Here is a 12,742-nt window from a genome sequence, read left to right as displayed (position 1 = left end):
CTGAGCCTGTCATCCTCATTCCTGGACAGCTGCCGCCTCAGACGCGGCTGGGGCTATTTTGGGGAGCTAGGGGCTCACCTGGCTTGGCGTGAAGAGCAGTCGCCACCCTCCCTCCAGACCTTGGGATCCGGGAGGCCTCTGGGGTCCAGGCCCACGCCAAGCAGAGGGGCTGCAGCAGAGCAACAGGGTATGGGGCTCTCTTAGCAAGCACAGACCCCGGTACGGGCCTGGGCGCTGGGAGGACCCGCAGCCGCAGCCCGGAAGGTGCTGGCAGCTTAGCAAAGAACCCAGATGCGTGTCGTGACGGAGAAGAAATGGGACTCAGAGAAGAAGAGAAACAATGGGTAGGCGGACATGGGGGAGATGCCCTTCCTGGCCCATAGCACGACCAGGAAGCCGAGGACAAGCTGTCATCTTTCAGGCTGGAAGTGGCTAAAGAGAGGATGGCCTGAGGGAGCGACAGCAGACAAGAAAAAGCACAGGGTAGCCTAGGTGGAGCAGAGGGTCAGAGTGGACCACATGCTTAGTCTATGAGAATCCCCAACATGAACTCAAGCCCCGCCCTGTTTCAGAACCTATATTCAGGCCACGCGGGCCTGCTTCCCATCTCCATGTGTCCTAAGGCCACGTTCCTCTGAACACTGTCCCCGGGACCCCAAGCCCAGTCCCAGCCCCAGGGGTACAAGACTCAGGGTCAGGGTCTGGAATGGACATCTGAGCTCTGAATTCTCAGTGCACCACACTCAAGCCTGACTCAGAGATCCCCTGAAGGCCATTCTCAGACAGCAAGGTCTTCCCGGAAGGAGTGTCCCTGGGTGGCTGCATAGCATGTGTCACAAGTCAGAGTTTGAGCAGGGTTGGAGGTCAGAGGGCTCACACTCACCGGCAGCAGCGGCTCTTGAGTTGGCTCTGTGGAAGGACGTCTGCCACTTCCCTGGCGCAGCTTTGGGTCCCCCCTTCTTACTGCTCATTTTCCTGGGGGTGAGTAGGAAAGGTCAGGGAGGGTGTGGTCAGAATGGCAGCGGGGGTAGGGGCAGCATCACACACTGGCTTGGACCTGTGTGGACGGACAGCAGGTGCCGAACTGGGGAACACAGGATCACCCCAACAGCACAGCTTCCTGCCGGCTTCCTGGCCCACCCGCCTGCCCCTGGTTCTTGGGGTGTGTGTGCCCAGCAGCCTGAGTGGGAATGCCTGGCAAGAACATCTGGCCACAGCTTGTCCCCCTTGCCCTTATTCCACTGGCCCCACCACCCTGGCTCACCCATCCTCACCCCAGGGTCGATGTCGGGTACCCATCTCCCTGCTCCAAACCACTGGGCTGCCAGCTGGACCAGCTTCATCCTAAACACAAGCCTGAGCCAACCCTGCCTTGCTGAAGCCTCCATGCCCCCACTGTCCCCAGCACCACCGCCAGACACTGACAAACACCCCCCCACCTCGCCCACACCGGGCACGCCCAACCCTCTCTCGTCTTGGCCTCAGCAGGTGGTGTTGTCAGGGCCTGGAAGCAACACCCCCCTCCCTAGTCCACTCAGCTGACCCCAGAATTCATTTCCTCGGGAGGCCAGCCCCAGGCGGTGGGTTCTGAGTAGGGATCTGAAGTGTTTGCGGGGGACGCTGCGGGGACCGAGGCACCTAGGGGCAGCTGAGGGCTTCCATGTGTGTCTGTGCACGTGTGTGCACACATGCACACGGAAGGAGCATGTAGGGCTCAGAGTGCTTGCAGGGTCCCATGTCCGTGTGGGGGTCGGTAATGCAGGGTCCTCGGTTCGTGAGGGACTCTCAGTGCTCATGCAGTGTCCTGTATGTTGCAGGGTTCTGTGGGGGGTCAGTGCATGGGGGACCCCCCGTGCATGCAGAGCATCCTGTATGTGTGTAAACTGGCATGTGCCCAAGTATGGCAGGCGCAGGACTTGGTGTGCTTGTAGGGTCCTGTATGGATTCAGGGTTCTATGTGCACGGGGGGTCCTATGTATGTGGGCGCTCAGCGTGCGTGTGGCATCCCTTGTGTGTGCAGGTCACTGTGTGCCTGTAGAGTCCCCTGTCCACAGGTGTGTGCAGAGGACCCCATGCAATCAGGGTCTGTTACATATGAGCGTGGGCGTGCCAGAGGGGTCCAATTATGTGGGGGGGGCTCGGTGCCGGGATCGGTCTGGGAGGGGACTGGTGTGGGGTGGTGTCCACACGTGTGGGAATGAAGGTCCCTTGGGTGCAGTGCTTTTCCTATACGTGTGTGGGGTCGGCGTGTGTCGGGGATCTGCGGTCAGGGTCCCTGTGTGCCTGGGGGTGGGGGGTGGCTGTCCCAGGTACTTATGGGCATCCGAGTATGGGGGCGTCTCTGTGCCGGCGTCGGAGTGGGGGACGTCCGGGTGTGGTGCGGGGCCCCTGTGCTCACAGGTCCCCAGGCCCTGCCCTGCCCCGGACTCGGCGCCGCCCCCACCGTCTCACCTGCTTCACCTGCCTTCCGCAGCCAGTAGGCGAGGCCAGAAGCGCCGCCCCCCGCGTGGGGCTGGCCCGTTTCCTAGCGACTGAGCCGGAACTTCGAGTCACCCTGACTTCCGGGGCGAGGGTTCAGGGGTCAGGCTCAGGGACCTTAAGCCTTCGGCGAACAGATGGGCGCCTGGGGGCGCGGGGCCCTGGAAGTCGGGGCCTTAGCGGTCTCCGGGGGTAGCGGGCCGGTGTACCGGATTGCGCCGCCTGGGGGCACGGCCGGGTCCGGGGCGCGGGCGGGGGCCCGGGGCGCGGGCGGGGGTCCCGGGGGCGGCGGCGGGCGGCCGGCCGGCGGAGGAATGCGGGCGCGCCGCGGGTGGGGCCGCTCCGCCCCCAGGTGCTGCCTGGGCAGGCCGGCGGCGGGGACGGCGGGCGGGGCGGGGGCGGGAGCGTGAATCAGGCCGCGCGGCGGGCGGGCCGCGGCAGGGAGTGGCTGCCGGACCGACCGGACCGCGAGGCCGCTGGGCGGCGGTCGGCTCCTGCTGCCCTTGTCCCGAGACCCCGCGCACCTGGCCAGGTAGGGCCCCCTCCCCGGGCTTCAGCCGGGCGGGGCGCGCGGGAGGAGGAGGCCGCGGCCGGGCCGGCGGGGTGGGGCGGGGTCGGCACCATCGGCGCCCCCCCGCCCCCGCGCGGCCTCACCTGGGCGGCCCACCTGGGCCGGGTCCTCGCAGCCCAGAGCGGGGCGCTGGGAGCGCAAGCGCGGCCGCGTGCACGGGGGTCGGGCGGGTCTGCCCGAGCTGGGGGCGAGGGGGCGCCGCGGCCGCGTGTACCGGTATGGACGCGGGCGCCCTCGCTCGACGCCGACCCAGGAGGAGCCGGGCCCGGGTCGAGCCAGCCCGGGCTGAGCCAGCCCAGGCTGGCCCGACTTGCTCCCGCCCTCGCGGCCTAGCTGGAGTCTGGAGAGGGTGCCGGGGCTGGCCTGGCCCCTTCCCTGGGGCGCCCCTTCTAGGCCGTCATGGCCTCTGGGCGCCCCTTCTAGGCCGTCATGGCCTCTGGGTGGCCCGAGTGGCCAGGGCTCGGTCTGGTTGCCTCCGTAGGGTGCAGGGAGAGCAGAGTCCGTGGCGCCCAAGTCCCTGGACGTGGGTGGGTGGATGGGACACCCGGCCCAGTCAACCTAACTCCCTGGGGTTCAGCAACCCCCTTTGGCCCTGCAGTGTGCACCGGAAAACTGCAGCTCACTCACTTCCAGACCATGAGCCTCCCCTGCCGGGATCTCACCCCCATCCTCCCCCCCTCAGCCTAATGCCTCTGTCTGCCTGGCGCAGGGTCCGTCCGCCTTGTGCACTCGCCCCAGATCCTTCCCTCCGGATAAAACCCCAGGCCTGCCCTGTGGGAAGGACTTCCGGTGGAGGCCCTTGGTAAGGGAGCCCACTAGAGCCCTGAGGGCCGTGCCTGGAGGCTTTGTCGCTGTGTCAGAGGTCAGAGGTCAGCTGCCAAAGAGCTGGATTCCTGCTGAGTCATCGGTCTGGGTGGGATAAGCGCCCCTCCCTCCTTTAGGGCAGGCACTTGGTAGGCAGATGTGAGGCACGCTGCTGGCTGCTCCACAGCTGGCTGCGAGCGGCCACTGCCCGGTCCACAGTTCAGGGGTGTGCAGACCCACGAAAGGAAGCAGGCAAAGGAATAAGGTCTTCGGGGTCATGGGTATAGCTGTGTGGGCCAGGGCAGGGCCACCTGGCCCAGGGCTCACCCTGGACGGGTACCCCTTCCTGACCAGTCCCGTGGGATGAGAAGGCTGCTTGCCCACCTGGCATCCCCTGTGCCCGCACTGCATTGCTGCCTGGACAGTTCGTGTTGATTCCCTTCCCCAGTGAAGTAGGAGGTGATGACTTCCCTTCTAGCAGGTCTCCGCAGCTTGGGAAGCGGCACCCTCAAAGGCTGTCGGCGGGATAGCGCCCCCCGCCAGTCACATACGGCTTGAGATCACACACACACCCTGCTGTCAGATACGGGGGTCCCCCGCAGTGTGTGGGGGCGAGGAATTGGGAGATTGGGATTGACAACATATACACTACTGATGCTACATATAAAATAGACAACTGATGGCAACCTATCTACAGCACAGGGAGCTCTACCTAACGCACTGTAGTGTCCTAACTGGAGAGGATGTATGTATGCGTGTGGCTGCTTCATTTTGCTGTGCAGTAGAAGCCAACACAATACAGTAAAGCAACTACACTGCAATAAAAATTAAATCTTAAAAAGATGCAGTGCGACCCCACCCCCACCCCCACCCCCACCGAAACAGCGTCATCAGGTACAGGGTGAAAACCTAGTACCCACAGGCCCACACCTCATACCCGCGTGTGCTCAGCCTCAGTCTGGTCCTGGTACAGTGAAGCCGTATGTAACCAGATACAGTAAGGGGACGGTGCCCCCTCTAAGGCGTGGCAGAGCAGCTTTTCCTCAGACAATCAGACCAAGTGGCGTCTCCGCCAGGTTTGACTGAATGACACACAGGTAGGCCCCACCCCCACCTCCACGTCACATTCAGTAGCCTGTCACCTCCCAGGGAAGGCAGGCAGGAGAGGTTCACCAGGGCATCCTGACTCCCCAACTTTCTCAGGCAACAGCCTCCAGCGGGCCGTGGATCCCATCCAGTCAGCAGCATCCAGCTGCACCTGCAGGGCGTGGGGGGGGGGCGCACTCTGGGTTGTCTGGCAGAACCGCCCCCCCAGCCAGGACCGATGTTCAGGAAGCCACAGGCTAGGCAGGATTGGCTTCCAGCGGACCCTCCTGCCAGGCTAGGGGGATGAGCATCCAGGTAGTTCAGGGATTCTGGGGAGATGGGCCCTGGGAGCCAAGTAAAGACCCCCACCTGGCCTTCCAGGACCAATGACCGCTTTTACCCAGGCCAGGCCTCCATGCGGGCCCTTTGGAGGCAGGTGGGCTGGAGTGGAGCCAGTGGGGCGTGGCTGTTGTTGTGAAGTTGGGGTGAAGGTGGAGAGGCACCTTTGGAGCCCAGGACGAGCCCAGTGGCCACCGCAAAGGGCTCTGGCTTCCTCTGGAGTGCGGCAGGGAGCCAGGCAGTGACCAGAAACTTGGAAAGGTTGCTGCTGCCACACAGGGCCGGGCTTGGCAGGGACAGGCCTCTAAGCTCCTGCCAGGATTACAGGCCTCGGGGAGGGCTGGTGCCTAGGGTGTGGCCCAAGGAGGTGTCAGATGGGACGGTGGACAGGGGTCAGGGTTCGGAGAGCTGAGAGCTCAGCGAGTGGATCGTGGGGCTTAGAGTGTGTGACCCCGTAGGGCAGGTGCAGGAGTGGCCAGGGTCTGTGGATGGGGCGTAACGCGTCCCATGACAAGCTCTGTGTCCTGGGCCAGGTGTGCTATCAGGTCAACCCTGACAGCTGCATTAAAAAAAAAAATGTTTTAATACAATTTTTAAAGGTTACAATCCATTTACAGTTACTACAAAATATTGGTTCTATTCCCCCTGTTGTACAAGGCATCCTTGGGCCCGTCTTACACCCAGTACTTTGTACCTCCCCCTCCCCCATGTCAGAGTCTGCTGCTTTTCTATTATATCCACTGGTTGTATTTCTTTTAGGTTCTACACACGAGTCATATCATACAGTATTTGTTTTTCCCTGACTGACATTCCACTTAGCATAATGCCCTTCAAGTTCATCCACGTTGCTGCAAATGACAAACTTTCCTTCTTCTTTATGGCCGAGACAGGTGCATTTTACAGTGGCGGTAACAGGCCAGAGAGGCACAGGCAGCAGCCCAGGTTCCCCCGGCACTGGGGGCAGAGACACACAGGCAGCGGCCCAGCTGTCCAGCACACAGTGCCAGGGGCCACGAAAACGCGTTCATGTTATAAAATCAGAAGAAAAAAGTAAATATAATAGTAAAGCCTGGATTATATTTTCTTTATTCCAACTATCATGAAATATCGTTGATGTTTTCTTTTTTTTAATGGAGGAAGGAGTCCACAGAGGCCATAAAGTAACGTGAATGGGGTTTGTGTGGAGCCGGAGCCGCTGGCGGAAAGCTGGAGCATCAGGTGCTCCCTGGCTCCTGGTGAAAGCAGGGGCCTGGCCAGTATGGCCAGAGCGACGAGAGACACCTGGGATGCCTGTGTCAGGGCCTTCTGCTGATGCTCCCCCAGCTAGGGGGCATGCTAGGTTCTGGGGGTGCCCTGGAAGAGCTCCAGGCACAGGCTGAACTCCACAGCCCGCGCAAGGTCACTGACAGCCCCTTCTATGACGCGTGTCCACATGTGTGTGTGGGGGGGCCAGAGCCCCTGCTCCTGTAACGCGTCTCCCTGCCCTTCCCCCAGGTCCCTGGCCCCGACATGGCCCGTCGCTCCCAGAGCTCCTCGCAGGGGGATAACCCACTGGCACCCGGGTACCTGCCACCCCACTACAAAGAATATTACCGCCTGGCAGTGGATGCGCTGGCTGAGGGCGGGCCAGAGGCCTATAGCCGCTTCCTGGCGTCCGAGGGAGCACCTGCCTTCCTGTGCCCTGAGGAGCTGGAGCACGTGAGCCGCCACCTGCGGGCCCCACAGCACGTTGCCCTCGAGGCCCCCGAAGGCAGCCCTCCCAACGTGGACTTCGATGGCTCCTCGGGCACCTACTGGCCTGTGAACTCAGACCAGGCAGTGCCTGAACTCGACCTGGGCTGGCCCCTGACCTTCGGCTTCCAGGGCACCGAGGTCACCACGCTGGTGCAGCCGCCGCCACCTGACAGCCCCTGCATCAAGGATGAGGCTCGAAGGATGATCCGCTCTGCCCAGCAGGTGTGCTGTCCCGGGCTCAGCGGGCAGTGGGGCAGGGCAGCCTGAGCGGGGCCTTGAAGCCTGAGTAGGAGTGTGAGGGTGAAGGAGAAGAATCCATGCCCAGCTTAGGGGGCAAGGGCGGGGCCGGGGCTGGCTGGCCAGGCTTCTCCAGGCCAAAATGGAGCCTGGGGCTCAGCCCTGATACCTGCCCTGGGGTCCCGGGAGCTCAGCTGCCTGTAAGGCAGGGGGGCTTGGGGGGCCTCATCTGCCTTGCCCCCTGTGCCATCAGGGCTCTCCGCCCTGGGCTGAACACCCGCCCCCAGCTGAAAGACAGCCCGCCCCCAACAGGCTGCAGGCCCTGCGCCTGCCTCAGGCTCCATCATGGGCCACCTAGCGGACCAGCAGCCCCATATCCCCTCTGGCAGCCCCCTTCCTTCTGACCCCCATTCCATGACAGGGCCCCACTCTCCCCTGGGGGCGGGGGCGGGGAGGTTTGGCCAGAGACTGGTGGGGACCGCAGAGGGTCTGTCCTCCGTCCCTGATTCGGCCCCCCCGCAGGTGGTGGCCGTGGTGATGGACATGTTCACCGACGTGGACCTTCTCAGTGAAGTGCTGGAGGCCGCTGCGCGCCGCGTCCCGGTCTACATCCTCCTAGATGAGGTGAACGCACAGCACTTCCTGGACATGGCCGACAAGTGCCACATCAACCTGCACCACGTGGACGTGAGTGACCGGAGGGCGGTGAGGGGGTGGCTGGGAGGGAAGGGGTAAGATCCCTCTTCGGAGACCTAACGCCTCTGCCTCTCCCGCCCCAGTTCCTACGCGTGCGCACTGTGGCGGGCCCCACCTACTACTGCCGTACTGGGAAGTCCTTCAAGGGCCACGTGAAGGAGAAGTTCCTCCTAGTGGACTGTGCCGTGGTGATGAGCGGGAGCTACAGGTGCGCCCAGCCCCGTTGCCCCCCCAGCCCCTCCCCATTAAAGGGCCTCCCCTCCAGAAGCCCTCCTCCTGGACCCCCTGACACGGCTCCAGTGGTCCTGCCCCTGCCTGGCCCCGCCCCTTCCCTCTAACCCTGGCCGCCCCCCTTTCCCCTGACTGGTCTCGCCCCCTCCCTCTGACCGGCCCCACCCTCCTCCCAGCTTTATGTGGTCCTTCGAGAAGATCCACCGGAGTCTGGCACACGTGTTCCAGGGCGAGCTGGTCTCCAGCTTCGATGAGGAATTCCGCATCCTCTTCGCACAGTCCGAGCCGCTGGTACCCTCCGCCGGGGCGCTAGCCCGCATGGACGCCTACGCCCTGGCTCCATATGTGGGGGCTGGGCCCCCCGTGGGTGGCCACATGACCGGGGCGTTGACCCCTTTCTCCTTACCCAAACGAACCCACCTCCTGTTCCCACCGCCTCGGGAAGAAGGCCTGGGCTTCCCCTCGTTCCTCGATCCCGACCGCCACTTCCTGTCACCCCTCCGTCGAGAGGAGTCACCGCGGATGCCGGGGGGCGCCCTGGAGCCGCACGCGGGGCTGTGGCCGCTGTCGCGGCATCTGGACGCCGAGGCCGAACCAGGCGGGGAGCTCTTGGGCCCGCGGGGCTTCCTTCAGGCGCGGCACCAAGAGATGGACGCCTTCAAAAGGCACAGCTACGCGGCCGCCGACGGCACGGGAGCCGCCGTGGAGAATTTCGCCGCCGCGCGGCAGGTGTCGCGGCAGCTGTTCCTCAGCCACGGTGATGACTTCCGCTTCCAGACCAGCCACTTCCACCGCGACCAGCTCTACCAGCAGCACTACCAGTGGGACCCGCAGCTCGCACCGGCGCGCCCTCAGGGCCCGTTCGAGAAGCTGCGCGCTGGCCGCCCTGGCTTCGCGGACCAGGACGGCTTCGCGCCGGGCGCCGGGCAGCGCCTTCCGGAGCTCGGCCTGGACGGACACCAGCGGCTGGACTACGTGGCATCCGGTGCCTCACGGGAGGTGCGCCATGGCTCTGACCCGGCCTTCGGGCCCGGGCCCCGCGGTCTGGAACCGGACGGGGCCTCATGCCCCAACCTGGGCCAGCGCTTCCCCCGCCAAGCGGTGACGAGGCTAGGCCCAGAGACTGTGCCCAAGCCAGAGCCAGAGCGCAGAGGCCGGCCCGAGGGGCGGGCGGGACTGCGGCACTGGCGCCTCGCCTCCTACCTGAGCGGCTGCCACGGCGAGGACGCTGGCGACGAGGGCCTGCCCGCGCCCATGGAGGCCGAGGCCTACGAAGACGACGTGTTGGCTTCTGGGGGCCGGGTGGCCTCCGGGGACCTGCTGGCCTCGAGCTTCCGCGTGCCCACGTCCCTCCCGGGCTCCGGCAGCGGCGGTGGCGACGGCCCCGAGCCTGAGGGCCTGGAGGCAGGCCTGGCCAAGCACGACTCTTTCCGCTTGCGCCCGAACCCGCTGATCCAGCGCAGCTCGCGGCTGCGCTCCTCGCTCATCTTCGGCGCATCGCAGGCGGAGGGCACGGGCGGAGCCGCTGCGGCCACCACGGAGAAGGTGCAGCTGCCGCCCAAGGAGGAGGTGGGGAGCGAGATGCCGGCGTCCAGTGGCAAGGCCGTGCGCTCCGCCGTCTCCACCAAGGTGGCCGAGCTCCTGGAGAAATACAAGGGCCTGACTCGAGACGCCGGCGGCGTGGGGGCCGCAGTCACGGTCGCCAGCCACAGCAAGGCTGTCCTGTCCCAGGCGTGGCGGGAGGAGGTGTTGGCACCCGGCGGCGGTGGGGGCGAGCGCCACAGCCTCGAAAGCCACCTGCTAGACCTGCGCGACTCCTTCACGCAGCAGCTGCACCAGGAGGCTGAGCGGCAGCCGGGAGCCGCCGCCCTCACCGCCACGCAGCTGCTGGACACGCTGGGCGGGCGCAGCGGCGGCGCTGACCGGCCGCCCCCGTGCTTCCCTTCCACCCAGCTCCACTCCGCCTCCCTGCAAGGGCGGGACAGCCCCCCAGCAGAGGGGCCCGGGGCGCGCCCGACGCCGCACTCTGAGCCAAAAGGGAGCCCCACCGCAGCTTACCCCGACCGGAAGGGAAGTCCCCCTGCAGGGCTTCCCAGCCGCAGGGGCGGGCCCACCACGGGACTTACCGAGCAGAAGGGGAGTCCTGCTTCCGCCTACCCTGAGTGCAGGGGGAGCCCGGTGCCCCCGGTGCCGGAGCACAGGGGCAGCCTCCCCCTCGCCTTCTCTGGGGAGTCTCCAAAGACCGGGCCCACAGAGGAGGCGTCCGGTGGCCCCATGGAGATCCTACGCAAGGGCTCCGCGCGGCTGCGGCAGCTGCTGAGCCCCAAGGGTGAGCGGTGCGCAGTGGATGAGGGTAGCTTCCCGGTGCCACAGGAGAATGGGCAACCTGAGAGCCCCCGGCGGCCGTCGCCAAGCTGGGCTGACAGCACCGAGGCTGCCACAGGAGATGAGCGGGGCCCGCGGGCGCGCGCGGTCTCAGCCACGGCCAACGCCTTGTACAGCAGCAACCTGCGGGATGATACGAAAGCCATTCTGGAGCAGATCAGCGCCCATGGCCAGAAGCATCGCGGAGTCCCCGCCCCGACCCCAACCCAGAGCAGCCCTGAGCTGGGCCACCCACCAGCTGCCGCCGGCCTGGCCCCTGACATGTCCAACAAGGACAAATGTCCTGCCGTCTTCCTCTCAGACAGCCTGGGGACCCAGGGCCGGCTGAACCGCACGCAGCCAGCCAGCGCGGAGGAGCACGACCGGCTGCTGCGCCGCATGGAGAGCATGCGCAAAGAGAAGCGCGTCTACAGCCGCTTCGAGGTCTTCTGCAAAAAGGAGGAGCCCGGGGGCCTGGGGGCCGGGGAGGGCCCGGCAGAGGACACCAGGGACAGCAAGGTGGGCAAGTTCATGCCCAAGCTCCTGGGTACGTTCAAAAGCAAGAAGTGAGTCTCCTGGCCCACCGTTCCAGGTCGGGGTGCCGGCATCACGGTCAGGCAGAACACCGGGTCCTCGGCCAAAGCCTTCGGAATCTGGCCGAGCACAGCCAGGGCTTGGCCCCACTTGAGGCTCACCTGGTGGCCCTCCCTGCCTCTTGCCCCTTGGCCTCTCCTCCCTAGGGGCTCCAGCCCCTAGCTGCCCCCCGCCCTACTTCCCCGGTTCCCACTCTTCTCACACCTCGGTCTCTGGACCCTCAGCGCCACCCGCCCTTCTGCGTGTGACTCCACCATTTCTTTGGGCTTCAGGTCCCCTTTGGATCACCTCAGGGACCCATCTCTCTGTGCCTCAGTCCCCCATCTTTCAGGGGGCCCGCCTCTGTGCCTCAGTCCCCCAGTCTCTGGGGTCCTTGTGTCTCAGGGTGTCTGTGTCTCAGGCGTCCCCTGTTCTCGTGGCCTTCTGGCTGTGCTGCGGCCTCTCCTCGGTGCCTGGCAGCCCCATCCTCTCTCGAGGCCTCCCACCTCCTCAGGACCTGTCCTCCGCACCTGTATCCTAGGTCGCCGGGTTCACTTCCTGCCCTGCCCCTTTCCACCCTCCCGGCACCCCGCCCCTTCAGCGTGGGGAGGCTGCCCCCGCGGGGCGCCGGCGAGGAGCGAGAGTGCCAGGCTTTGCGGCACAGCCGTCAGGTGGGTGCTCCCCTCACACGGGTCCCCGGCAGATGCGGGTTCACAGGTGCCATCCCCAGCCACGCCGCAGAAAGGGGCTGGACGCGGAGCTCGTGTCCTGTGAGGGCAGAGGACGAGGTGCAGTGGCACCTGAGCCCCAGCCCGCTGCTCCGAGGGGTCTCCGTGCCCCGGAGGTGGGAGTGGTCCTTGCCCTGCAGGCGCCCAGCAGACCCCAACTCCACCCTGATCTGCGTTCTTTCCACCTTTGTCACCAACCCCCCAAAAATCTGTCCAAGGCTCCCCACTTAGCTTGTATCTTTTTTTTTGCCTCCGGATGGTAGATCTAGAATGACACGTTTGGGCACCAGATGCTTAGAAAGCCCCCCACAGTAGGTGCTAGCACTGTTAAATTAGTGTTTGTGCTATTTCTTTTTAAATAGGTGGGTTTTGTTTGTTTGTTTGTTTGTTTGTTTAAGTATAAGGAACCCCAATTGCTCTGGCTGGGAAAGGATTTAAGGAACAAGACTGCCGAGTGAGGCAGTAGTTCTGACTGAGCAGCTGCAAAAGGGAGGGGAGGTGGGGTAGGGGGACACCTGCTCCCTGGCGGCTCGCAGGCTGTTTACCAAAGCCACCGCCCAGGTAGGGGTAACAGCAGAGACTTTGGTTCGAATGGAAAAGGTCACCGGGGAGCCGGACAAGCTGGAGCATTTCTGGCCCTTGACGTGCTTGTCGGCGAGTTTGGTTTTACCTGGCCTGGTGCCCTGGCCTGGTTCTTAGCAGACCTGGCCGGGCCTATCGCTGAGGGAGGCCCTCGCAGGAAATGGAGGCTCTGCCCAGGGAGAGGCCAGAGGCCCTCAGAGCCTCCCATCTGCATCCGCCACAGCGTGCTCAGTAAGACATCTCCTCAAATGTGATTCTGCACATTTTGGTGTTAAAAATAAAACAATGCACAAGATATTCCAGCATGTTCCCAAATAAA

At 64.6% G+C, this 12,742-nt stretch overlaps 2 protein-coding genes across 4 annotated transcripts in view; both read left to right on the top strand.

The window, feature by feature from the left end:
- Positions 1-452, top strand: part of LOC136792889 (uncharacterized) — a 1,747-nt gene extending 1,295 nt beyond the window's left edge. Inside the window, exon 2 of the mRNA XM_067017326.1 lies at positions 384-452. Coding sequence (XP_066873427.1) covers positions 384-452 — 69 coding nt within the window. The remainder of the gene's footprint in view (positions 1-383) is intronic.
- The window catches only part of FAM83H (family with sequence similarity 83 member H), a 22,430-nt gene extending 9,688 nt beyond the window's left edge, over positions 1-12,742 (top strand). For 2 of the 3 annotated variants that reach the window (XM_067017675.1, XM_067017674.1), the window contains exons 3-6: positions 6,773-7,234; positions 7,772-7,936; positions 8,029-8,153; positions 8,353-12,742. In XM_067017675.1, coding sequence (XP_066873776.1) covers positions 6,788-7,234; positions 7,772-7,936; positions 8,029-8,153; positions 8,353-11,110 — 3,495 coding nt within the window. In that variant the 5' untranslated portion in view covers positions 6,773-6,787 and the 3' untranslated portion in view covers positions 11,111-12,742. Of the gene's footprint in view, positions 1-2,906; positions 3,011-6,772; positions 7,235-7,771; positions 7,937-8,028; positions 8,154-8,352 lie in introns of those variants that run through there. The other variant, XM_059043218.2, reaches the window with a different exon arrangement.

This window comes from Kogia breviceps, chromosome 17, assembly GCF_026419965.1.
Source record: "Kogia breviceps isolate mKogBre1 chromosome 17, mKogBre1 haplotype 1, whole genome shotgun sequence".
Classification (NCBI taxonomy): domain Eukaryota; kingdom Metazoa; phylum Chordata; class Mammalia; order Artiodactyla; family Physeteridae; genus Kogia; species Kogia breviceps.
Note: the sequence above shows the minus strand (reverse complement) of the source record. Positions and strands in the feature narration are given on the sequence as shown.